This window comes from Microcaecilia unicolor, chromosome 8 (genome assembly GCF_901765095.1).
Source record: "Microcaecilia unicolor chromosome 8, aMicUni1.1, whole genome shotgun sequence".
Taxonomy (NCBI): Eukaryota; Metazoa; Chordata; class Amphibia; order Gymnophiona; family Siphonopidae; genus Microcaecilia; species Microcaecilia unicolor.
Genome location: NC_044038.1, coordinates 4,007,967 through 4,035,793, shown reverse-complemented (window position 1 = coordinate 4,035,793; position 27,827 = coordinate 4,007,967). Strand labels below are relative to the sequence as shown.

Sequence of the window (27,827 nt, the reverse complement as noted above, 5' to 3'; positions counted from 1 at the left end):
CAGAGAGAGAGGAAGCGAGAGGAGCGGGCGAGGCAGCAGCAGCAGAGCAGGTGCAGCAGCAGCAGCAGGAGCACGATCGGCGCTATGGAGGGGGCCTCGTACGGAGCCGGCAGGGCCGGGGGCTCCTTTGAACCCCTCGAGTTCCTCCTGCGGCCTCAGACCATACTGAGAATCATCTGCTGGGTAAGAGAGGGAGGGGGGGGGGAGGCGCCTGCGGTACCTGCACTGGCCCTGGGGGAGGGGCAGAGGGCGCAGCAGCAGCAGCAGCAGACGTGCCTGTGGCTGGAGGGCTTGCGATCGCCTCCCGGTACCCGGCCCACAGCGCACATCTCTGGGCTGGTTATGCTCTGCTGCTTCAGCTGATGGTGGACGCGCAGTGCAGCCGCCTCAGCTATCAGATTCATGCAATGCAGTGCTGGCTACTGATTTAGGCAATCGGGCTAGCAGGGCAGGGTGATGTCTATGCAAGTGCAAGGGCAGAAGGCAGCTACTCTTCCACCATCATCTTATGCTCCCCGAGGGGGTTTCCACTGCACTACATTTTTTTCTAGTTATTATTGTGTTGAAAAAGCAGAAGTGAAAGTGCCTTGTTCTGAAGTATCTGGACTCTGCAGGGAGAGTAGAGTGGAAAGTCCCTGCCTGAATGTGCTTTTCTTCTGTCCTGGCTCTGCTGGCTTATGTTGTGCCTCTGTGCACCGAAAGTGAAACTCAGGGGCTGATGCTCAAAGCTTAGGAGGTTTGTAACAGGCCATTTTGAATTGTTTTAGCCGCTTTTGCGCGTACGTTATTGTGCGCCTAATGCTCTAAGGGTTTCGGCGCTGCTTTTACCGGTCGCGAAAGCAGCGGCCGAAAACCAGATGCAAATGTATTAAAACGAGCTTTCCGTGTGATACACAAAATTTTTCATGCAGTGCACAGAAGGGAACACCTACCTGTAATGTTCAAGGTCCGAGGTGGCGTCGCATGTAAAAGGGCAGCTTCTCGGCATGTGCACTTTTCATGCGCATGCATCGTATGCATGCGTTTTCTGCCCAGAACAGAACTGTAACCTTAAAAAATAAAGACGGAAAGGGTTCTGTCATACAAAAATAAAAATAAAAATACACAAATTACAACAGTAAACAAACAAAAAAAAAACCCAATAGAAAGACAACAACAAAAAAAGCAACCAACAAGAATCGTCCACGATCGTTCACATATGAAGGCCGTCTATGATGCACGCATAGTAATGGTTCACTTTACGGCACATGACAAAGGATTTAAAAAAAAAAAAAAACCACCACCCTCACAGAGTGAAATCATATATAGATTCATACCGAAAAAATAGAAAATAATAGAAAACAAAGCTGAAAAACAAAAAAATACCCAAACTAAAGTCTATGGAGTACTGCTGCAAACTGCAAGGAAGCACTGGCCCGAAAGCTAACGTAGCTGATGTGAACAGCAAAGAGGCCGGTATAAAATCACAATAAACACCTATGACACACGCCTTTACGGCAGGGTCCAAAGAGCAGTTGTTGCCATTTTTCAAGCCAAGTTCTTTTTTTATTTTGTCTTGTTTTGTATTTTATTTGCGCTTTTTTTCCTGAGTAATTCAGCACATCTACTTCACTCATTTTGCCCCGCCTCCCATTCCTCTGGCTTGGGCATGTGCGTCCATCAACGCTTCGGAGTTAACATGCTGCTCTCTGGGGCCGAGATGCCACCCCCCCCCCTTTCCTTCACGGTGACGTTCCGATTCCCAACGCTGCCCTGCCACCGCTGGCACCCGCCTCTTCCCTTTACTGCGGCTGCCTGAGCCTCTTATGAAACAGAGTTGGCCTAATGGTCAGGCTGCCCCTACTTACCACAAGACTGTTCTGCCCATGTGACAGGGTGCTTTCCCTACCGAACAGACTTTCCACGCATCTCAACATTTGCATGCAATTTCCTTTGAGCATCGATCGCTATTCTTTGGTATGTTCAGTCGCAGACATTAGTGACAACGTTTGAGCATTGGCCTACTACTACTACTACACATTTCTAAAGCGCTACTAGGGTTACGCATTGCTGTACAGTTTAACATGGAAGGACGGTCCCTGCTCGAAGAGCTTACAATCTAATAAGGCAAATGTACAGTTAATCATATAGGTCAGACAGATTGGGGCAACCCCTCTAGGAGCTGCGCTAATGGTTTTCTTTGTGTTTACTTAGAACTTGATATACCGCCTTTCTGATGAACAGTCTTTATAGCATTTAGATCTGTCAGGGCCATGTGTCTCCACCTTTGGGGGGGGGTCAAGACTCGGGAAGGTCTTTCACGTGTCCGTACATGGAATGCCTGCCAGTGGATGCATTGGGTCCACGGTATAAGTACATAAGTACATAAGTAGTGCCATACTGGGAAAGACCAAAGGTCCATCTAGCCCAGCATCCTGTCACCGACAGTGGCCAATCCAGGTCAAGGGCACCTGGCACGCTCCCCAAACGTAAAAACATTCCAGACAAGTTATACCTAAAAATGCGGAATTTTTCCAAGTCCATTTAATAGCGGTCTATGGACTTGTCCTTTAGGAATCTATCTAACCCCTTTTTAAACTCCGTCAAGCTAACCGCCCGTACCATGTTCTCCGGCAACGAATTCCAGAGTCTAATTACACGTTGGGTGAAGAAAAATTTTCTCCGATTCGTTTTAAATTTACCACACTGTAGCTTCAACTCATGCCCTCTAGTCCTAGTATTTTTGGATAGCGTGAACAGTCGCTTCACATCCACCCGATCCATTCCACTCATTATTTTATACACTTCTATCATATCTCCCCTCAGCCGTCTCTTCTCCAAGCTGAAAAGCCCTAGCCTTCTCAGCCTCTCTTCATAGGAAAGTCGTCCCATCCCCACTATCATTTTCGTCGCCCTTCGCTGTACCTTTTCCAATTCTACTATATCTTTTTTGAGATACGGAGACCAGTACTGAACACAATACTCCAGGTGCGGTCGCACCATGGAGCGATACAACGGCATTATAACATCCGCACACCTGGACTCCATACCCTTCCTAATAACACCCAACATTCTATTCGCTTTCCTAGCCGCAGCAGCACACTGAGCAGAAGGTTTCAGCGTATCATCGACGACGACACCCAGATCCCTTTCTTGATCCGTAACTCCTAACGCGGAACCTTGCAAGACGTAGCTATAATTCGGGTTCCTCTTACCCACATGCATCACTTTGCACTTGTCAACATTGAACTTCATCTGCCAATGAATGAAAAAGTGATAGTAAAGCCAGAGATCAAGCCTGGTCTGTGCCACTGCTCCAGAAATTAAACTGGCCAGCCTGGATGGGCCTCACAAGCCCTTGTTTCTTTCTTTTTACATTTCCACCCAGTGTTTGGGAAGAACCCTTTGGTTTGGAAAGCGTCATTCACTTCCGTGATATTTGTATAAGTCTGGCAAAGAATCCAAAGACATTTAGCACTGATCAGCAAGTTTGTATTTTGAATTCTGGTTGGAAGTCATGGAGGGGCTGATGCAGAAGCCAGGTGATAGAGTCATGTGCCAACGGCTGAGTGCATAGCGTCTAAGGCAAACCTAACAAAAAGTTTTGCCTACTGGTGCAAGAAGCTAATCATTCAAATTGAAAGCACGCAGAACTTGTGCACAAATCAGGGTAAGCCTATAGGGTTTCCTTAGCATCCCTCCGGACCGGCCCAGGATTGGACTGATGGGTTGTGCTCTGTACTAACCACTAGGCTACTCCTCCACTAGCAACGTTCCATGTAGAATCTCAAATAGGGAAAGGGAAATGGGACTTGATATACCGCCTTTCTGAGGTTTTTGCAACTCCATTCAAAGCGGTTTACATATATTCAGGTACTTATTTTGTACCAGGGGCAATGGAGGGTTAAGTGACTTCCCAGAGTCACAAGGAGCTGCAGTGGGAATCGAACCCAGGTTCTCAGAACACATGCAAATGCTATTTTTTTCTGTTCAGACTTGTGCATGGAACCCTCATAATTTTTTGCAGGCTCGGCACCACCATTTTGTGCAGGATGGGCCCAGAGCTGCCCTCCTGCCTCCAACGTTTTAAAGTATGTTGGGGGGGGGGGAGGAGGTCAGTAGACCACCAAGGAGATTTTTGCTTGGGGTTGGGAGGGGCTGCGGGGTGGAGGATCGAGGTCCACCAGGGAAGTTTTTAGCTTGGGGGGGGGGGGGGCCTGAGCACCTACCATGGGGAGCAGTCTACTTGCACTATACATTGCAAGCAGGCTGCTCCCCATAACGACAGGTCCAGACCTCCCATAAAATTTTGCACAATAAAGGTAAGCGCTCAGGTCTGTGCATTGGCCGGAATGCTCATTTTAATACTAATAAGCTCCTTGCAATGTATTTGCATAGGGTTTTGGGTAGCTGTTAATGGCATACGCTAAGGCCACGGAAAACCTATTTGTGCATTACTTGCTAAATAATGTTTGCCTTATATCGGCTACAACCAGTCTAAAGCGAATGTTCAAAGCTCAGCAAGTTTTGTCCTCAAACCCTACTGCAGAAGAATGAACTAACCCTTCAACAGATTCTAGAATTGTGCTCGCTTTAAAGTCTACCATGCACTTCTCATAACCTTATTATTGTTCATCTTAACAGGCTGTGTGCCAGTGTCTACGGTTGGATTTTTTCAGCCTTGTCTGTTGCATGAAACACTTCTCTGATCTTGTGGCCATAATACTGTGTGCAGACATTATTCTGACCGGGTGCTTCCGCCCGTGCTGGATTTCTGCATGAGCCCCAGAGTTTCCCCAAAGAGAGCCAACAGCTGGAACTGATGAATATTAAAAGAATGACTGTGATGTGTTGCTTAAAAAAAAAGTGGTCTCACCCTCTGCAAAAGGTGTGAAAATGTGATGCATCTCTGGGAGACTGAATGCCGCGGTCTAAAGAGAATATTCTTGCTTGTCATAACACTTTGATTTCAGGCTAAGATAGTAGACAGTATCTGTTTATTGGACTAGAATCATTTTTTTTTGTGGGTAGCGTGGCTTCCCAAAGGTAGTCCAGAATTATGTTAAATTAGTCCAAGTGTCGCCTATCAGGGCCAGCGTTGGGGGTGGGGGGTGGAATCAGGGCAGTTGCCCTGGACCCCATGCTGTAGGAAGCCTCTAAGCATGCTTAACGCTGAAGGAGATGTAGTTTCTGTCTTGAGCCCCAGAAGGTTTAACACTGTCTCTGTCGCTTATGTGGCACCATTTCGAAGTTTTTAGCTTCCTGCTGGATGGGTGACTGAGGGTCCAATGCTCAAAGCCTGGAGCAGAAGAACATTACACAAATCCCATAATGCAAAAAAGGTGTGCAAAGAAATTGCAAAGCGATGCTAAAAAACATCTTATGCAAATGATATGCGCGGTTAATTGACGCTAACAAACTAAAAGCAAGGGGGGGACTGTGTCTGGTACATGCGCACAAAGGATTCGAAGTAAACGTGGCTTTTGCGTGCATGTCCAGACCGACCCAGAAGTTCAGGCACACATCGGTGCGTTTCTTCTGCGTCCTTAAATATGAGCCTTTTAAAAATAGTTTGCACTTTGATTTTTTGAAACGCTCATATTTAAGCACAGAAACCCAGGCACTGATGTCTGCTTTCACTCTCGGTTTTGCTCAGACTCACGTGCATGCAGACCTTATTTAAGCATGTTTTTATTAAGATTTTTATGATAGTATTATTTTAATTAATGTTTTTATGTAATTGATTTTCTTATGCAATTCGTGTTTTTCATTATGGCTTTTATTAAAAATTTTATGTTAATTTAGACAATTACATCGGATAATTTATTTTTCAAATCATGTATTTAAATGATAAATTATTTGATTTATATTTATAATAGTTTTAAGTTCTTTTATACTATTCTGGACATATAGTTGATCTTAAACATTTATCAGACACTAATGGAGCTTCGTGAGATGCTTCCCCGTTTCTATGATGTCGAATTCGTCATTGAAATGCATCCAAGATGGCTGCTGGAACGCGTGGAGGGGCATAATCGAAAGGGGCGCCCAAGTTTTCCTGAGGACATCCTCGCAGGACGTCCCGGCAAAGGGGCAGGGAAACCCGTATTATTGAAATAAGATCAGCGGTCATCTTTCGTTTCAATAATATGGTCAGGGACGCCCAAATCGCAAAATTTAGGTCGACCTTAGAAATGGTCATCCTTAGAGATGGTTGTCTCCGATTTTTGGCGATAATGGAAACCAAGGACACCCATCTCAGAAGCGACCAAATCCAAACCATTTGGTCTTGGGAGGAGCCAGCATTCGTAGTGCACTTGTCCCAATGACATGCCAGGACACCAACCGGGCACTCTAGGGGGCACTGCAGTGGACTTCAGCTCCCAGGTACATAGCTCCCTTACCTTGTGTGCTGAGCCCCCCCAAAACCCACTCCCCACAACTGTACACCACTATCATAGCCCTAAGGGGTGAAGGGGGGCACCTACATGTGGGTACAGTGGGTTTCTGGTGGGTTTTGAAGGGTTCACATTTACCACCACAAGTGTAACAGGTGTGGGGGGGGGGGTGGGACTGGGTCCGCCTGCCTGAAGTGCACTGCACCCACTAAAACTGCTCCAGGGACCTGCATACTGCTGTCATGGAGCTGGGTATGACATTTGAGGCTGGCAAAAAATATTTAAAAAGTTTTTTTTTTTTTTAGGGTGGGAGGGGGTTGATGACCACTGGGGGGAGTAAGGGGAGGTCATCCCCAATTCCCTCCGGTGGTCATTTGGTCAGTTTGGGCATCTTTTTGCGGCTTGGTCGTAAGGAAAAATGGACCAAGTAAAGTCGCTCAAGTGCTCGTCAGGGACGCCCTTCTTTTTTCCATTATCGATCGAGGACGCCCATGTGCTAAGCATGCCCCAGTCCCGCCTTCGCTACGCTTCCGACACGCTCCCGTGAACTTTGGTCGTCCCCGCAATGGAAAGCAGTTGAGGACGCCCAAAATCGGCTTTCAGTTATGCCGATTTGGGCAACCCTGTGAGAAGGATGCCCATCTTGCGATTTGTGTCGAAAGATGGGCGCCCTTCTCTTTGGAAAATAAGCCTGATAGCGTTTTTAACATAGTGATTTTTTTGAGATTCCAGCAGTGATTTTGTATAATAATTAGCGATTTTAGGAGGGCACTTTGAGTAGATTCTAAAAATATAATTGGTTTTGTGAAGTGTAATTTTGATTTTGGCGCTTTTTTTAAAATTTACTTTTAATAAAGGAATGTTTTAATAAAGTTTAAGTATGATTATTATGCTAAATAATGATGTTTAATCATGGTTTAAACTGCTTATCCAGTAAGTTCAGTATGTGACGTATGAACTCTTCAGCCAGTATTAAAATGGCCTTTTTCACTGTCAGACAAGGTGAGCAGCTTGGATGACAAATAGTTTGATGTCCTTAGACCACTACTAAATGGACTTGGTAAAAATCCACAATTTCGGGAATAACTTGTATAAAATGTTTGTACGTTTGGGTAGCTTGCTAGGAGCCCTTGACCTGGATTGGCTGCTGTCGGGGACAGGATGCTGGGCTCGATGGACCTTTGGTCTTTTCCCAGTATGGCATGTACTTACTAGTAAAAGAAGCCCGTTTCAGAGCAAATGAAACGGGCGCTAGCAAGGTTTTCGTCGCCAACACCCCCCTCCCTGAGCAACCCCTTCGTTGTTCTGGCATTGCTCCGCCCCCAACGTCATGACGTTTGATGCGAGGGCGGGACCGGAGCGATTTCCCACCCCCCCCCCCCCCGCGTCCCTGCCTCCCTCCCTGTCAACCGCTTCGTTGTTCTGGCATTGCTCCGCCCTTGAGGGCAGGGCCCAGAGCAATTTCCCACCCCTGCCTCCCTCCCTGCCAACCCCTTCGTTGTTCTGCCATTGCTCCGCCCTCGAGGGCGGGGCCCGGAGTGATTTTGGTGGCTTCACCACCACGAACCTTCGAACCTTTTTGAAGGAAGTCAGGGCTTGGCTTCACTGACGTCAGTGTCCTCAGAATGTTGAGGGTGAGTTTTATTATAGTAGATATGGTAGCAAGTACATTGATTTTGTTCCTATTTTGTTGCTTTTGTTTAGAAGTCGATGTATTACTTAAAAAAAGGGTTTTTATTAGGAGGTCTTGAATGCACAAGTCTACTAAGGGGAAGTATTCTTGAAACCCTGTATGTGTCCCTTTTGGATATGAAAACATTTGTGACTTGTCACAGTCATTCAGATCATTTTAAACACAAGTATGCTTTGAAAGGTTTTAAAGCACAAATTGATTGATTCACTATAATATTGTTATGTTTATTATTTGATTTGCTTATGATTTATTTGAACACCTTTGCATGTCTTATGCATTTGGACATGTCATGTTCAAGTGTACAGCGCTGCGTACGTCTAGTAGCGCTATAGAAATGATAAGTAGTAAGTAGTAGTAGTAGTTTTATTAATTTTAAATGTCTGTTCACAAATATGTTACAGAGCTTTCATGTGAGAAGTACATATGATTTTAAATAATTTTTTTAATATATTTTTAATATTCATGTTATTAATATTACTTTAGTTGTTCACAAATTAATGTTACAGAGCTTGCATGTAAGAATTATATATGATTTCTAATAATTTTAAATATGCATGTTATTACATAAGTACATAAGTACATAAGTAGTGCCATACTGGGAAAGACCAAAGGTCCATCTAGCCCAGCATCCTGTCACCGACAGTGGCCAATCCAGGTCAAGGGCACCTGGCACGCTCCCCAAACGTAAAAACATTCCAGACAAGTTATACCTAAAAATGCGGAATTTTTCCAAGTCCATTTAATAGCGGTCTATGGACTTGTCCTTTAGGAATCTATCTAACCCCTTTTTAAACTCCGTCAAGCTAACCGCCCGTACCACGTTCTCCGGCAACGAATTCCAGAGTCTAATTACACGTTGGGTGAAGAAAAATTTTCTCCGATTCGTTTTAAATTTACCACACTGTAGCTTCAACTCATGCCCTCTAGTCCTAGTATTTTTGGATAGCGTGAACAGTCGCTTCACATCCACCCGATCCATTCCACTCATTATTTTATACACTTCTATCATATCTCCCCTCAGCCGTCTCTTCTCCAAGCTGAAAAGCCCTAGCCTTCTCAGCCTCTCTTCATAGGAAAGTCGTCCCATCCCCACTATCATTTTCGTCGCCCTTTGCTGTACCTTTTCCAATTCTACTATATCTTTTTTGAGATACGGAGACCAGTACTGAACACAATACTCCAGGTCATGACGGAAAATTGTAAGCCACATTGAGCCTGCAAATAGGTGGGAAAATGTGAGATACAAATTAAATAAATATTTTATTTTAATTTTGTTGTTGTAAGTAGTCTTAATGTTTGTTTCGTCCAACAGTGTGTTGTAAGCCCCTGATGCAGCTGTTTGGCGAAACGTGGCTACGTTGGGTAATTTTCATATTAAAGAATATTTCATTACAAGTTGGCCTGCTTGTTGCTGTTTCTTGCCATTTTCAGGGCACAGACCGTAGAATTCTGCCCAACTCTGGCCTTGTTCTTCAAGCTGTGATTGAAGCTCCACTCCAGCCCATCCAAATCTGTTCAGCCATGATCAGAGCACAGACCTTAGAAGTCTACCTGGCACTGGCCTTGCATTCAAATTACTCGAGTCGTGATCTATTCACCTCTAAGCTTGTTTGGTTCCATTCTTTCCATACAGGATTCCTGTGCGTTTATCCCACGCATTTTTGAATTCTGTTACTCCTTTCATCTCCACCTCCCGTGGGAGGACATTCCAGGCGTTTACCATCATCTCCGTGAAGAAGTACTTCCTGACGTTATTCCTGAGTCAGCCCCCCCCCCCCCCCGAAACCTTAAATTCACGTTCTCTAGGTCTTCTGCCTTCCCATCTCTATCACCGCTTCCTTCCTCTTGCAAAAGAAAACAACAACAAACAAAAAAAACGCAGTGCAATGTGAAAAACTGACAAGAAATCTTCTCCTGAAAACCTTCTATGCTGCCCCTGACCTGGCCTTAAATTTTTGGCATTATGGGCCCTCGTTTCCGTCTGTACGTTGCAGCTCTTTTGTTGTGCATTAGGAAGGAATAGTTACTGACCTTTAACATCCCAATTAAATGCATTTCAGTACAATTTGCAGGAATGTTTAGTGCACATGTTAACTCCCACACTCGAGCCCTTTGAGCATTCTGTGCATAACGATGTGTGCGCAAATCAGGCGCTAACCGCTTTTTAATGCGGGCATTTTATTTTTAAAATTTATTTCCCCAACTTATATTCCGTATTACCCACAGTACTGGGTGGTTTACAAAATAACATGCATAATAAAGAAAAAACATACATAAAATAAGTAAAAGCAGTTAAAATACAAATAAAAAACAATATAAACAAACAATAATCTCAAGACCTTAAATTCTCAACCTGACTCGTCCTGTGAAAAATTTGGCAGAGTATAATCTCCACCGAGCTAGTCTCATCTATGTGACTGGTAATGCAGCTAATATGAAAGCAGCATTTCGGGATGAGATCTGGATAGGTTGAACAGGTCGTAATCTCAGTCTCGTTCTCTTTCATGGACTCCAGCCACGAAAAACTTGAAGCTGATCCCAGTGAGGTAAGAGAGCTTATAACATTGTGCAAAGAGGTGATTTCACTCACTAAGGGAACAAAAGCCAACTGTTCACTGAAGAAAACACTCGAGCAGTGCGTGTCAACTCGGTGGAACAGCTTCTACGGACGTTGAAATCTGTGGCAGAGAATATGGAGAAGGCAAACAAGCAATTCCTGACCAAATTGTGTGCAATCGAGGACCCCTGCTGGCAGAAGTTGTTATGGTGTTGGAACTATTTGATAGGAGTACAAAAGGACTGTCGGCAGATACTAAGCCTTCGCTACATCTGGTGATCCCAACAAAATATCAGTTGTAAGCTCAGGGGTCCTTTTACTAAGGTACGCTGAAAAATGGCTTGCAGTAGCGTAGGTGCGGGTTTTGGGCACGCACCGATCCATTTTTCAGCGCGCCTGTAAAAAAAGACTTTTTGAAAATTTTTGCCGAAAATGGACATGCGGCAAAATGAAAATTGCCACGCGTCCATTTTGGGTCTGCGACCTTACCGCCAGCCGTCGACCTAGCGGTAAAGTCTCACGCGGTAACCGGCCGATAATGACCAACGCGCGTCAAATGCCTCTTGGCGTGCATCCAATACGCGTGTCCGAAAATAAAAATGATTATTTTTGTCCGCGCACCAAAAATGAAATTACCTCCAGAGCCACGTGGTAGCCGGGCGATAACTCCATTTTGGCACGCGTAAATGCTTGTGCAGCTTAATAAAGGGGCCCCTCAGACAGCTATGTGATAACATCCTTAAAGAATCGTCTTGCAGATCACCCGGATCGATATTTTACAGTTACAGAGACACACTTAGCAGCAACTGTTGCTGGATCCAAGGCTGAAGGTCATTTAGATCTGATGATAGTCCAAGGGTGGAGCTGAACCATTAGCAGACTGCAAACACTTGCAACAGATCCAGCTGTAATTGAGGTGCAGCCAATTGCTGAACTGTCAACAAAATGTCCAAAACAAGAAGAATCAGAGGTGGAATTTTTTTGGGGGGGAGGCTTATTCAAGAGCCAGGAAACAGCTTCAGTGATTGAGCAGCTCCTTGAGACTCTGGGCAAGTCACTTAACCCTCCATTGCCCCAGGTACAAAATAAGTACCTGAATATATGTAAACCGCTTTGAATGTAGTTGCAAAAACCTCAGAAAGGCAGTATATAAAGCCCCATTTCCCTTTCCCCCCCTTCCCTTATGACATCACAATATCAGAAGTGAGCCAAGTATCGGGCAATCAAGCCATTGTGACATCACTGATGAGGTTGGCTCTTATTGGTGGAATGAGTGGAGGAGTAGCCTAGTGGTTAGTGCAGTGGACTTTGATCCTGGGGAACTGGGTTCGATTCCCACTGCAGCTCCTTGTGACTCTGGGCAAGTCACTTAACCCTCCGTTGTCCCACAGTTTTGAATGTAGTTGCAAAAACCTCAGAAAGGTGGTATATCAAGTCCCATTTCCCTTTCCCCCTTTCCCTTATGACATCACAATATCAGAAGTGAGCCAAGTATCGGGCAATCAAGCCATTGTGACATCACTGATGAGGTTGGCTCTTATTGGTGGAATGAGTGGAGGAGTAGCCTAGTGGTTAGTGCAGTGGACTTTGATCCTGGGGAACCGAGTTCAATTCCCACTGCAGCTCCTTGTGACTCTGGGCAAGTCACTTAACCCTCCATTGCCCCTGGTACAAAATAAGTACCTGAATATATGTAAACCGCTTTGAATGTAGTTGCAAAAACCTCAGAAAGGCGGTATATCAAGTCCCATTTCCCTTTCCCCCTTTCCCTTATGACATCACAATATCAGAAGTGAGCCAAGTATCGGGCAATCAAGCCATTGTGACATCACTGATGAGGTTGGCTCTTATTGGTGGAATGAGTGGAGGAGTAGCCTAGTGGTTAGTGCAGTGGACTTTGATCCTGGGGAACCGAGTTCAATTCCCACTGCAGCTCCTTGTGACTCTGGGCAAGTCACTTAACCCTCCATTGCCCCTGGTACAAAATAAGTACCTGAATATATGTAAACCGCTTTGAATGTAGTTGCAAAAACCTCAGAAAGGCGGTATATCAAGTCCCATTTCCCTTTCCCCCTTTCCCTTATGACATCACAATATCAGAAGTGAGCCAAGTATCGGGCAATCAAGCCATTGTGACATCACTGATGAGGTTGGCTCTTATTGGTGGAATGAGTGGAGGAGTAGCCTAGTGGTTAGTGCAGTGGACTTTGATCCTGGGGAACTGAGTTCAATTCCCACTGCAGCTCATTGTGACTCTGGGCAAGTCACTTAACCCTCCATTGCCCCAGGTACAAAATAAGTACCTGAATATATGTAACCCGCTTTGAATGTAGTTGCAAAAACCTCAGAAAGGCGGTATATCAAGTCCCATTTCCCTTCCCATTAAATGGATACATTGCTTATCAAGCTCGGACAAGGAATTCTGTTCATCTCTTGCTATTTGCTGTAAACAAAGGTCCCGCGTGTGGCCGAAACGTGACAGGTGTTGCCTGCTCCCTGCTTGGAACTCCTGCCACCAGCAGGTCATCAGAACTTTCTTTTCAGTTGTAGGATGAACAATCGAGGAACGTAGAATGAAACTTAGTGCTGGGCCTTTAGATGGTTATATTTACATAGTTTGAAATGATTGTTAAATATGCAAGAAAAACGTATTATTTTTGTTTGAATTTACAAGAACTTTTAAGTGAGGGTTGGGTACGGGGAAGGGAAAGAAAACTTTGGGGATGTTGAGGGGAAAGTACGAATAGAATTAACTAGGGACCAGATCATGTTTTTATGCATACCTCTGCCGTGCGGGATTCCTTTGCATGCATTCCTGCTAGTGGGGCAATGTCTCAAAACTGAATTTTCAATCACGAGGGACACGCAAGTTCTGCAGGACTCCCAGGGGACATTCCTGCCCCTGGTGAATGAAAATGTGATTTTGAGGCACAGCCGCCACTGGCAGGAAAGCAGGCGAAGGACTCCTGCAGAGTTTAGTGTAGGTTAACCCAGTCCTCGGGACACCCCTAACCAGTCGGGTTTTCAGGATATCCAGAATGAATATGCATGAGATAAATTTGCATGCGCTACTTCCATTCAAATCAGATCTGTCTCATGCATATTCATTGAGGGTATCTTGAATAGTTGACTGGATGGAGAACCCCTGGAATGCTGATCTGAATTTGATTCATAAGCTAGAAGGGGGTTCTTTGGAGGCAGCATTCACAGCCCAGGGAGAGGGTACCTCAGTCAGTGCTCAACAGTACCACCTAGTGGCCATGCTCAGGATCCATGTTAGTCAGGCTCTTGAGGGAGCTGAGGTTTGCAGCCTCTGACTAAGGACTGTTGCTGAGCTGGGACGGAGGAAACACCCCAGATAGGTGAAATTGAAGGTTCATGGCTCCACAGCACAATAGAAATTGGATCCAATTGAGCCAGAAGCCCAAAGGAGTAGGAGGCGATAATAGCCAGAAGTACCTGTCCATGTAAAAGAGTGAGGCAAAGCCAGGACTGCCGAAGTTTTCCCCCAGAGAGTCATCTGTAAATAGACTGGGCTACTGTGACTCCCTTTTTTATAGGGCTGCCAAAGAAACAGATTCAAAGGCTTCAGTGGATTCAGAATATTGCTGCCTGCCTCCGTTTAAAGTTTAATTGGTCAGACCATGAAAATACTGCACCGGCTTCCAGTGAACTTTCGCTGTTGATTTAACATTTTCTTTCACAGTTTAGACCCTTGTGCGAACGGGCCACAGTATTTAACAGATTATGTTGATTTAGAAATTGGTTTATCAACTTTCATCATTCAAGCATTATTACATAAGTATTGCCTGACTGGGACAGACCAAAGGTCCATCAAGCCCAGCATCCTGTTTCCAACAGTGGCCAATCCAGGTCACAAATACTCGGCAAGATCCCAAAAAAGTACAAAACATTTTCTACTGCTTATCCCAGAAATAGTGGATTTTCCCCAAGTCCAATTTAATAATGGTCTATGGACTTTTCCTTTAGGAAGCCGTCCAAACCTTTTTTTAAACTGTGCTAAGCTAATCGCCTTTACCACATTTTCTGGCAATGAATTACACGTTGAGTGAAGAAAAATGTTCTCCGATTCGTTTTAAGTTTTCTACTTTTCTCTCTCTCTCTCTCTCTATTTTCTCTACATCTTGCACTGAAACACGTTGGTTGTTTATTTCATACGTGTGTATTAGAACTTTACATGTTTATGGACAATTCCTCAGTCTAGATACTCCAGTGCTCTGCACACAGTATTTTGGTGCTAAGATTCCGTTATAGAATAGTGGTATATGCAGGGCTTTTTTTGAGGGGGTACTTGGGAGTACTGAGTACCGGCACCTTTTTCATTGTCTGCTAAAATTGACCCATGATCACCAAGTTTTAATGAAAGAGCTCAGGCTCTACACACCAATTCTGCCCTGGCTATTGTGGGGTGGGTCCCTCAGTGATCACCCCACCCCGGAAGGGTGGCCTGGCATTTGAGTACCGGCACCTTTTCCATTGTCTACTAAAATTGACCCATGGCCCCAAGTTATAGTAAAAGAGCTCAGGCTCTACACATCAATTCTGCCTTGTCATAGGTTCTGCGACTGGTTGCAGGGGGCCTGGCTATTGTGGGGCGGGTCCCTCAGTGATCACCTTGCCCCTGAAGGGTGGCCTGGCATTTGAGTACCGGCACCTATTTTGCTAGAAAAAATGCACTGGACCGTATATGTGAACTTTGGCTTGCCCATGTTTAGGTGCCCCTCTTACGCCATGTCAGTGGCAGCAAAAGCTAAGTGTGCCAATGGAGTGGAGGAGTGGCCTAGTGGTTAGAGCACCGGTCTTGCAATCCAGAGGTTATTGCGCTTTTGTTCTCGTTTCTGCCACTGATTGGCTTGTATTCTTTTGACACCTCCCCCCACCCCCACACACTTTGGTTTCTTGAGGCTTCATTATTTTTCTTGGCCCTTATTTGTATTTTTGATTCTATGGTTATCTTTATTTCTTTTTCCTCCCTCTCCCCACATTATTTTAGGGTCCCTTTACCAAGCTGTGGCAAAAGGGGGCCTGCGCTGGTGTTGGAACATGTTTTTGATGTGCACTGCAGGTCTTTTTTTTTTTTTTTTTTTTAAGAAATGGCCATGCGGCAATTGAAACACTTGCCGTGCGGCCATTTCAAGGGGGTGGGGAGGGCCCTTTCCGCCAGCCATTGAGGTGGTGGTAAGGGCTCCAGCGCCAACCCGGTGTTAACTGGGCAGACTACGGCACTGCCTGATCACTGCCACGTACACATCGGTGCTACAAAAAGAAATAGATTTTTGTAGCGGCGGATAAGATGGCGTACTGGGGGTGGGAACAACCACCGGGCTGCTGCAGTAGCCGCTGGTACTTCCTTTTCAGCCAGCGGTAAGCCAACGTTGGCCTTACTGCCGCTTTGCAAAAGGGGCCTTTAATTTTCTAAACTGCTTAGTTACTACTCAATTTGTGCTATCCTATATAATAAAACGCACCTCCAACATTCTGAAGCTGAGAAAGTGAAGCCTTGAAGCATTCCTGCAACGTTCCGGAACTACGTGTCATCAATTGAGGAGATGGAGCCTTACAGAGCACACAAATGCTTCAAGGCTTCACTTTCTCACACACACACACTCACTGTCTGTCTCTCACATACACTCTCTCTCACACACTCTCTCTCTCACACACACAGACTCACACACACTCTGTCTCTCACACACTCTCTCTATGACACAAACATACACTCTGTCTGTCTCTTTCTCACTCATTCTCTCTCACATACACACTCCATCTCTCACCCACACACTCGCTCTCAAACATACACACTCCGAGGAAAGGGGGGCATGGAGCACGCTGGGGAGGAGAGGGAGGGGGGGCATGGAACTTGGAGGGGAGGAGAGGAAGGGAGGGGGGCCTGCACCTCAGACGGAAGGGGGGCCTGGAACTTGGAGGAGAGGGAGGGAGGGAGGGAGGGAAGGAGGGGGTCATGGAACTCGGAGCCCCACACACACTCACTCTGTCTCTCACATACACTCTCACACATTCTCTCTCTCTCTCTCTCTCTCTCACACACTCACTCTCACACACACATACACTGTCTCTCACACACACTCCATCTCTCACACACACTTTCTCTCTCACACACACACACACGCTCTCTCTCAAACATACACACTCCGAGGAAAACCTTGCTAGCGCCTGTTTCATTTGTGTCAGAAACGGGCCTGTTTTACTAGTATTAAATAAAGATGGACCTTGAACTGTAACACCTAAATATAAGCACCATTTGCGTAGTAAAATTATAGGATGCTAGTGCTTACGTAGGCGAATGTAGTGAGTTGTAGCTGCACGCTCAGCGCTGTTCTGTAATTTAGGTGCATAGTTTGCTTGTCATGTAAATGCACGGGGGTGGGGGGACAACACAAGGGCGGGGCTCACATTTAAGTGCGTAACTTACAGAATACTGTAAGTTACGTGCTAAAGCGCTGTTTTTAGGCGCAATGCATATGGCTTATCTAATGGTTGGCGCGCAGATGCTAATTTATGCTGGTAATTCTATAACAGAATCTTGGCGCCCAGATGACATTACAGAATTTGCGCTCAACGGACCGCATCTAGGCGCCTATCTTTGATGCCCTGTTGTAGAATGGCCCCCTCTGTAAGTCTGTGACCCTGTAACGCCTGGGAGGTGAACTAGAGCAGACCGCTGGCTGCTTTTTCTCTGAACAACACAGTTGGCCGCAGCCAGTTACAGCCTCCGTCTCTTTTACTCTTTCAGATCTTCTCCATTGTGGTCTTTGCATCCATATTGAACGAGGGCTACGTCAACATAGACACTGAGCAGTTGCGATGCATTTTCATTTCAGAGGCCGCCTGTAACTACGGCGTCTCAATTGGCTTCATGGCCTTTTTTGCCTGCGTCTTCTTCTTTATTCTGGACATATACTTCCCCCAGATCAGCAGCGTGAAAGACAGGAAAAAAGCCGTGCTGCTGGACCTGGCGTGCTCAGGTAGGTTGCAGAAGCAAAATGAAGCCAGTTGGGCAATTCAGCCTTGGAGAAACAATTATTAAGAGAGTCACATCATTTATTAATTTATTAGGATTTATTTACGGTCTTTCTGAAGGAATTCATTAAGGCAGGTGCACAGCAAGAATAAGTCGAACATAAGCAATAGAGAATTACCGCAGTAAAAATATTCAAAGTATGGCATAGAGGGGAATAATCGAACGTCGCCAGCGATCTATTTTGGCGGCGGCGCAACAGCTGGCCGGAACCATATTTTCAAAAAAGATGGCCGGCCATTGTTTTTTTTCGATAATACGGTGTGGCCCGCGAAATGCCTTGGATTTCGCCGGGTTTGAGATCGCCACTTTTGTTTTTCCGCGATAATGGAAAAAACTGCCGGCGATCTCAAACCCGGCTAAATCCAAGGCATTTGGCCGTGGGAGGAGCCAGCATTTGTAGTGCAATGGTCCCCCTCACATGCCAGGACACCAACCGGGCACCCTAGGGGGCACTTCAAACATCTTTTATAAACAACCAAATTAGCTTCCAGGTGCATAGCACCCTTCCCTTGTGTGCTGAGTCCCCCAAATCCCCCCCAAAACCCACTGCCCACAAGTGTGCACCATTACCCTAGCCCTAAGGGCTGAAGGGGGGCATCTACATGTGGGTTTTGGGGGGTTTGGGAGGGCTCAACATTACCCACCACAAGTGGAACAGGTAGGGGGGGGGGGGATGGGCCTGGCTCTGCCTTTCTGCAGTCCACTGCAACCAACAACAACTGTTCCAGGGACCTGCATACTGCTGTCAGGGTGCTGGGTATGACATTTGAGGCTGGCATACAGGCTGGCAAAAAAGGTTTGTATTTTAATAATTTTAGTGTGGGAGGGGGTTGGCGACCACTGGGGGAGTAAGGGGAGGTCATCCCCCATTCCCTCCGGTGGTCATCTGGTCAGTTGGGGCACCTTTTTGAGGCTTGGTCGTGAAAATAAAAGGACCAAGTAAACCCGGCGAAATACTGCTTATCGCTGGGTTTTATTTTTCCATTATCCGCGAAAGCCGGCCATCTGGTAGCCACGCCCAAGCCTGCCCATGTCCTGCCTTCGCTTCGCTGCCAACACGCCCCTTTGAACTTTCGCCGGCGAGGCGAAGGGAAAGCGGCGAAGCTGTCACAAATGTAGCTTTCGATTATACGCTTTTCGCCGCTTTTGCGAAATCGCCGGCCATATCCCGATTTGTGTCGGGAAATAGCCGGCGATTACTTTCGATTATAAGCTGGATAGTCTGCAACATTACAGTGCCAACACAATACACATTAAAACATTTTAATAGACAGCATAGAGCATAAGCAAAGATGGAACATATGGATAGGTAAGATAGAGTAACAGGAGTAAGAAAATAAGGGGATTAATTTAGCCACTAAAAATGAATTGTTAGCACTGAACAGGCGATTTAACTGGCCAGAAGCCGTTTCTGGCTGGTTAAACACTTTGAATATCGACCCCTAACATTTTATTTATAAATAGATTGAAGATTCTTTTGAGACATAGAGAGAACCTGCAGAAATTTGGGGTTTATCCTTAGCGCTGCTTCTTCTCCAGCCTCGCCCTATTTTCTGGGATTCCAACCTTGTAGGGAAGTGTTGCAGATTACTATCGCCATGTCCCACATCCCTCTTTAAGCAGGAAAGACATTACACAACTGCCGGGTTTTCTTTACAGAGAAGATGTGGTACTGCAACCTCAGTCTAGACGAACCTGTACTCTCCTGCCCTTCTGTAGTCTGTTGACCGAAAGGCAGGCATGGGATTTTAATATTCCATTTGGGGGCAGTCAGCCACTCTTAGAAATGAATTCTGAGCAGTACCTGGTTGGAAATTTACTATCTTCGGTAAATATTTCAGGAAGAGAGGCCGAGCAGAGAGCCAATGAGGCGTATTTTCAAAGCACTTGGACTTGTAAAGCTGCATAGTAAGTGTAAGTGCTTTGAAAATGAGCCCCTGTAACATTTCTTGTATCATTGCTATGTAGAACTCTTCATCCTGTGGACATTTTCACATTGTGTTATCTAAAAAAAAATGTAGTTCAAAATGCATTAAAAGGGGAGTTTTGTTTAATTGGTTTACACAACAGTCTAAATTTTTGATGTAAAAAAACAATCACAGAAATATGTTTAAAAATACTACTACTACTTATCATTTCTATAGCGCTACTAGACTTATGCAGCGCTGTACACTGGACATAAAGAGACAGTCCCTGCTCAACAGAGCTTACAATCTAATTAGGACAGACAAACAGGACAAATAAGAGATAAGGGAATATTAAAGTGAGGATGATAAAATAAAAGTTCTGAACAAGTGAATAAGGGTTAGGAGTTAAAAGCAGCATCAAAAAGGTGGGCTTTTAGCTTAGATTTGAAGACGGCTAGAGATGGAGCTTGACGTACCGGCTCAGGAAGTCTATTCCAGGCATATGGTGCAGCAAGATAAACCTACTACTACTACTACTATTTAGCATTTCTATAGCGCTACAAGGCGTAAGCAGCGCTGCACAAACATAGAAGAAAGACAGTCCCTGCTCAAAGAGCTTACAATCTAATAGACAAAAAATAAAGTAAGCAAATCAAATCAGTTAATGTGTACAGGAAGGAGGAGAGGAGGGTAGGTGGAGGCGAGTGGTTACAAGTGGTTACGAGTCAAAAGCAATGTTAAAGAGGTGGGCTTTCAGTCTAGATTTAAAGGTGGCCAAGGATGGGGCAAGACGTAGGGGCTCAGGAAGTTTATTCCAGGCGTAGGGTGCAGCGAGATAAAAGGAACGGAGTCTGGAGTTAGCAGTGGAAGAGAAGGGTGCAGAAAAAGAGAGATTTACTCAGTTAACGGAGTAGTAGCAGGGGTGTAGCTACATGGGGCCATGGGGGTGTGGGCCCCTGTAGAATTGGCCCTGCCCCCCCCCCCCCCCCCCCCACCGCCAACCCCTTCGATCTCCACCGCTGCCGCCGTTGGGTACCTTTCCTTAACCTTTAGGGAAATTGTCTGATAGAACGAGTCAGGCTTTTGCTCCAAATCACTGGTGAATGGGTTGGAGGGGGTGTTTTTTAAAAACCCTAGATTGATGCAAGTGAAGGCTCATGCCTGTTGCATCTGAGCTGAAAGCCCCAAGGAGCGGCAGGAAACTGCCAGGCCACCCCCCAAAATAATCACAAATCCTAGGGAAATCGATTAGTGATTGTTGTAGAGCAAAATCTGTTTGCACTTTCTGATGCCGTTCTGTTTGTGTTGACAGTGCTGTGTGATGCTGTTGTGTTGTAGGGTTCCTGGCATTCCTGTGGTTTGTAGGTTTTTGCTTTCTGACCAACCAGTGGCAGAGGACAGGAGACAACCCAGTCATCCTCCAGAAAGGTGATGCCGCCAGGGCAGCCATTACCTTCTCTTTCTTCTCCATTATCTCCTGGGTAAGTAGAGCAGAACATTGAATATCTAATGCATATCTCAAACGGCAGGGTCTGCATTAACCACTGGACATTGGCAAGTCATACTTATGGCTCCAAGCTTCTTGGTTGGGGATGCAGTGAAGACAGCAGACACAGGGGGAAGGAGAGTGATGGTTATTGCTCAAGGGTGACACCTGTGGGCCAGATTTGGTCATTCCAGTGGCCAGACAAAGGGAGAGATTTACTAAAATGTGCTAATGCTGTTAACGCGCATTATTAGTAAATAGGTCCCACGCCATAAAATGGACCTCCTGGTAAATACACGTATTTATTTATTTGTTGCATTTGTACCCCACATTTTCCCACCTATTTGCAGGCTCAGTGTGGCGTAGGCGGCCTCCGGTGATGAAACAAATACAGAGCGATGTGGTAGAGAATGAGATGCACTAATGCGTAGTAACGCTCAGTACTGCAGTAGTATCTTCTAGTAAATCTAGCCATAACTATGTTGGGGGCAGGAGAAGGATATAAACATGGCAGATCCCTAGGTCATTGCACAGGAATGCCAATCACAACCCTCGTTTCAACTGAGCTGTAAATACAAAGTTGCAGGAGGAAAGTGCTAAGCCAAAAGAAAAGGGACGGTAGCAACTGACCTCCCCGTTAATGTCTTTCAGGAATCACTGTCTCATGCTGTGATGCAGAGTTATAGGGCTGGTTAACAGAGACACCAATGAGTGAAGGTTTTCTTGTAGTGCATTCAGGTTATAAATTTGGAGATGTGCCTATTGTATTCCTTTGTGATTATCTCCCTTCTCTCTCTTAACCCCCACCCCCATTCTAGCATCTCACCATTCTCTCTCTTTCCTTTCCTAGTCTATCATCTTCCCATCTCCTCTCTATTCCTTCTCCCAATTCTCTCTCCAGTTGCCTCAGTCGAGCATGTCCCCTCTCCCTCCCTCTGCAGTCCAGAAACACCTTCCTGTCCTCCCCAGTGATCCAGCATCTCCGTGTCCCTCATCTTCCTCCCCTGTAGGTTCCAACATTTCCCCATCCCTTCTCCCCTCCTTCCCTCATCCGTCCCCCGTTGCTGCCACAGTCCAGTATTTCACTGTAACCCTCTTCCCCATGCCATAGACTAGCATCTCCCTGTTTTTCTTCCCCAGTGCTTCCCCTATCTTGCTGTTGCAGTCAGGCAACTAGAGCTCATCACAAGGGGAGATAAGATAGAAAGGCCCAGAGGCTTGTTGTGTCCCCACCCACATTGCCACAGACATAAGTACATAAGTATTGCCATACTGGTACAGACCAAAGGTCCATCAAGCCCAGCATCCTGTTTCCAACGGAGGCCAATCCCAAAAAAGTACAAAATATTTTCCCCAAGTCCATTTTAATAATGGTCTATGGACTTTTCCTTTAGGAAGCCGTCCAGACCTTTTTTAAACCCCGCTAAGCTAACCGCTTTTACCACATTCTCTTGCAGCGCATTCCAGAGTTTAATTACACGTTGAGTGAAGAAAAAATTTCTCTGATTTGTTTTGCATAAGCACATAAGTATTGCCATACTGGGAAAGACCAAAGGTCCATCAGGCCCAGCATCCTGTTTCCAACAGTGGCCAATCCAGGTCACAAATACCTGGCAAGATCCCAAAAAAGTACATTTTATACTGCTTATCCCAGAAATAGTGGATTTCCCCCATTTAATAATGGTCTATGGACTTTTCCTTTAGGAAGCCGTCCAAACCTTTTTTAAACTCCGCTGAGCTAACCACCTTTAGCACATTCTCTGGCAACGAATTCCAGAGTTTAATTACATGTTGAGTGAAGAAAAATTTTCTCCGATTCATTTTAAATTTACTACATTGTAGCTTCATTGTATGCCCCCTAGTCCTAGTATTTTTGGAAAGCGTAAACAGACGCTGCCATCTACCCGTTCAACTCCACTCATTATTTTATAGACCTCTATCATATATCCCCTCAGCCGCCTTTTCTCCAAGCTGAAGAGCCCTAGCCGCTTTAGCCTTTCCTCATAGGGAAGTCGTCCCAACCCCTTTATCATTTTCGTCGCCCTTCTCCGCACCTTTTCTAATTCCACTATATCTTTTTTGAAATGTGGTGACCAGAATTAAACACAATATTCGGGGTGCGGTTGCACCATGGAGCGATACAAAGGCATAAGTTCCTGTTGCGGAGTGGCAGGGACACAGCAGGCCTCTCTAGGGTAGTGTAGGCTGAAAGGTCCTGGGCTTCCTTTCTGACTGAACTACCCTTACAGCACCGCAGCGGTGGCTCAGAATGCGTTAGAGGAGGGCCCCTTGACATGCGTGCTGGGCCAAACGTGTGTGATTGGGTATGTGTGGGGTAAAGTTTCTGTCAGGTCTTCCTGCTGTCGTAGGACTGAAAACCCACAAAGATGAAGAAGAAAGCAAGAGAGGCCACCAGTCCTCTCAGGAAAAGATGGGTGATGGCATTCATGCTGTTTAATACTGAAATGTGTGACTTATTGATGCCCTGATGCTCAGAAGCAGATGTGGACGCTAGAGGCGATTGGCGCCGGTCTAACACCCACATTTGCTACCGCTGAACATTCAGAGCCTGCGAGCGCTTGAAATAATGAGCTCCCCAGCTCTGAATTCCATGAGCATGCAAATGAATGTGAAAGAGGGTGTCCCACATTCCTCCCCAATACTCAGTGGGCAGCGCACCAAGCAAGGGCGCTCCTCCCACCGCAAACCCGACACAAACTCGGAGCTGGCGTTAGGGTTGTGCCAATCGGGGGAATAGGGGAGACCGGCCGCCACAGCCCTGGAGGTCTGGTGGACCCCCCCCCAAAAGCAAATAAAACCTTGGTGGTCCAGTGGGACCCTTAGCCAGGACTCCAACCTCCCCTGTCCCAAAGTCTAGCCCTGGTGGTCTAGCGGTGGCGCTCCCCCTACCTTGAAGAAAGGAGGTGGGACTAGCAGTCTCTCCTCAAAATGGTGGTTCACTGCCCTGCCTGGTGCATTCTGGGATGCAGCGGGCAGGGTTTAACTACCACATAAGGCTAGCCTTCGGGGGGTGGGGGGGAGCTTGGGGTCCGGGATAAGTGTCCCACTGAATCACTAGGGTTTTATTTATTTTCGGGGGGGGGGGGGGGGAGTGCAGGTTCTGGTATCCACCGTACCACCAGGGCTTTTGACAGGTCTGGGAGAAAAGTCCGGACCTGTCAAACCTCTTCTATAGGAGGACTGTGCCTGGGCTTGCTCTTCAGCACGTCCCCTTAACGCTCCAAGAATTCCCTCATGATCAACGCTATGACCACGCTTAAATTTGCATGTCATTAGCATTGCTGTTCCGATCACCAGGACCTGAATGCACAAGATCCCTGTCGCTGAAAGTTGTGCTGGGTCCACTGGCGTTCCTAGGGGGGGTGCGGTGGGTGCGGTCCGCCCCGGGTGCACGCCGCTGGAGGGGGTGCCGCGCGCCTGTCCACTACGTTCGTTCTGTGCTCTCTCTTCCCTGGAACAGGCGGCGTGCACCCGGGGGGGGGGGGGGGTGTTCCTTCGCCGGGGGGGAGGGTCGCACTGCACCCGGGGGGACAGGGCACATCAGCGATCCGCCCCAGGTGTCAGCCCCCCTAGGAATGCCACTGGCTGGGTGAATGGTTTGCAGAAACAGCATTTGTTGGTTGAAGTGGGGGTTGAATGTCTGACCTCATTTAGTTTTATGACTCATGATCTGGGATTAACACACCCCTCACTTTTTACCTTTAATGTTCTAAATTTAACAGATCCATATCTTACTTTTTTTGGACTGCAGTGTTGAGGGTCTCTGACACAACCCCCCCCCCCCCCCCCCAACTGTCTAAAGAATATTTAGTGTTATTTATTGTCTGTCTGTCTTTATTCCTCCGGTTCAGCTCCTATCAGCCTTGTGCAAGGCCTATATCCGTGTTTCTTCCCAAATCTGAGCAACCGTTATGAACATCCTGTTTCTCTATTCCTTCCCTTCAGGGGCCCCTCTTTCTTTGCTTCTGACCAGCTCTGCTAGAAAGGCATGCACACATCTGCCTCTCATCAGGGAGCCATCATGCTGTGGGTGCAGAAGGGGAGATGCTGGGAAGCAGTGGCGTTCCTAGGGGGGCTGACACCCGGGGCAGATCGCCGATGCGCCCCGCCCTCCGGGTGCAGCGCCCCCCCCTGCGAAAGGACACCCCCCGTGAAGGAACACCCCCCCCCCCCCGGTGCACTCCGCTGGGGGGGTGCCGCGCGCGCCTGTCCTCCGTTCGTTCCATGCTTCTTCTCTGCCCTGGAACAGGAAGTAACCTGTTCCGGGGCAGAGAAGAAGCATGAAACGAACGGAGGACAGGCGCGCGCGGCACCCCCCCCCCCCCCCACTAGGAACGCCACTGCTGGGAAGACTGGATCCTGCTCGATCAGCTCTGTAATGTTTAACACCATCCTTTTTTTTCTTTCTTAATGTGCTCACAGGTGGTTCTTACCGTGAAGGCATTTCACCAGTACCGGCTGGGGACCGACATGTCTCTCTTTACCTCGGATCATTTGGACACCGGCCCCAGCAACGGATACCAAGGATATTCGACCGGAAGCGGCGTTGCAGGCACTGAAGCCTATCAGAGCCCACCCTTCACTGAGACCCATAACACTGGTCTGGAAGGTTATCAAACGCCAACTTATTAAAAGGACAAAAGGTTTACGTTATGTAAAAAAAAGGCCAAGTCTAGCCATGGTTCAGTACAGGTAACCCGGCTGATCACACGCGTAATAAGTAGCGTTTCCTTTGTGTGGGTGACGTCCTATTAGCTAGTTGTGCAGTGAACTCTGTACAGTGGTAATTGGTTTGGTGTCTTACCCCTACTAAGGGTGTTTCTCTTAACTAAGCAGTGTTCCCTCTATGTTTAAAAGAGTAGGAATCATTTTTCACTTTGTGAAATGCCAGGTGACAAAATTTCTCTGAAATATCTTGGGAAGGAAGAAAAACCACAGAATGCTAGGTGTGCATCTGCTTTTTACTCTGAGCTTGTCAGACCTAAGTCTGAGACTTGCTCGCATCCCTATAGAGATGAAAACCCGCTCTGCAGCCACGGCCACCTCCTCTTCCACGGCCACGTGATTTGATCGATCCGTTGTGCACATTCCCAGCTAAACCAGAGGTAATTGGCTTCGCCAGCTCTAAATGTCTCTTCTCAATGAGCAAAGCCGTCTCCAGTATGGTTTTAGATTTTTGCAGATTCCAGCCGCTTTCGTCTTAACGTTCATGTTGGTTTTATATGACCCAGGTTGAGCTTGGATAAATGTTAAACAAGGCAGGGAGCTGAGCAGTACATGAGTTCGATTCCCACTGCAGCTCCTTGTGACTCTGGGCAAGTCACTTGACCCTCCATTGCCCCTGGTACAAAATAAGTACCTGAATATATGTAAACCGCTTTGAATGTAGTTGCAAAAACCTCAGAAAGGCGGTATATCAAGTCCCATTTCCCCTTTCCTTCCCAGGAGCTACTGCCTGAGCCGTCTGATTCAACCTTCTCCTAGGAGAGAGGAAAAAAGCCCTGCTTTCTGAGTTTGCTGGGGAGGGGGGGAGATCACCAGTCCAGGGTACCCACACATTCTTCTTGCATTGTACATCATACAGTACATTCAAATTAGCGCAGCCATCTCGGGGGTGGAATGGCTTTACTGTATGTAAAGCACGCTCCCTGCAGAGAAATAAGTTTTTGAAGTGATAAAAAGGAAGACAAGATCCAGGTATAGTCACACAGTACAGAAATCCCACCTTCCAGTGGGAAGAGAGGGACATGCAGAAATGCTCATTCCCAGGCTTCAGCTATAGCTGCCCCAGAAAGACAGATGGTCATTCAGGATCTTCAGCATTTAGTAATCCTGACACTATGAGAGCTGTAAGAAAGGAAACATCGAATACATTCCTACAGTGTCCAAGCTTAGGTTGACTTTTGCCTCTGCCAGTCATGCTGCGACCAGATAAACTAGGTTAAACCGCACAGGACATGAGGGCGAGTGATAGTTTCTTAGAGGGAACGCTGTTGCAGAGTTTGGAAACAGTCTTGGTATTATCCCCAGAACACATAACACCTTCCCCTCATCTCTGACCTAGAGTATCCTGAGAACCTGCAGGGCTGTGTCATACTGCAGCTCTCTCTTGCCATAATATATTACCTCTGTGAGGACAGTAAAAGAGCTGCTGGCAAATGCAGCTGTAGCAGATCTTCCACTGAGTGTGAAATAGATGAAATCAAATTAGTTTCATCTATCAATAAAAACATAAACAAGCCCCCCCCCCCACGAGTTTCTAGGGTTGAGAAATGTGAGGCTCAGTCACCTTTGCCACTCTCGTACGCAGTATCTGTTCACCAAGAGCAACATTGCCAGTCTATTTGTAGACCTGCTCCGTCGTGGACCAGCCTTCTAGTATCTGTCGATTTGAAATGTCCGACCTGCACTGAAGTAGGCTGTTTTTGTGATTGTACGAAACAGCCCATGAAGATGCTTTTAGGATGCCCCCATTGAATCTTGAAAAGTGGGAGAAAAACTGATAAACGGAAAAGAAACTGGTCTGTTTCTTTTCGCTGTCACGGAAGGAGTATTTACTCACCTGTCCCTGTGCTGTGTTGCCAGATTGAGATGTTCTTTCGTTGTAGAAGTTTCTAAGGTTTGTTGTTTAAAGACTTTTCCCATATGTCTGCTTCACCAGTGATTTCGTACACACAAAGCATGTGATTCAGATCTGTCAGGGACTTTAGTTAGAAGAACCCTAAA

General features: G+C 46.4%; 1 protein-coding gene and 1 long non-coding RNA gene across 2 annotated transcripts; one reads left to right on the top strand and one right to left on the bottom strand.

Annotated features, from left to right (window-relative positions):
* The first annotated feature begins 7 nt into the window (after nucleotides 1–7).
* On the top strand, nucleotides 8–26,439 carry SYNGR3 (synaptogyrin 3). Its single transcript, XM_030210989.1, has 4 exons — nucleotides 8–183; nucleotides 17,400–17,631; nucleotides 20,933–21,075; nucleotides 25,524–26,439. Exons 1-4 carry the CDS (start codon nucleotides 85–87, stop codon nucleotides 25,731–25,733), a joined length of 684 nt encoding a protein of 227 aa, XP_030066849.1. The 5' UTR covers nucleotides 8–84; the 3' UTR covers nucleotides 25,734–26,439.
* On the bottom strand, nucleotides 3,721–27,827 carry LOC115475346. Its single transcript, XR_003943011.1, has 4 exons — nucleotides 26,689–27,827; nucleotides 25,072–25,074; nucleotides 21,907–21,910; nucleotides 3,721–3,743 (listed from the first exon to the last, which is right to left on the bottom strand). It is a non-coding gene; the product is annotated as an uncharacterized LOC115475346 (long non-coding RNA).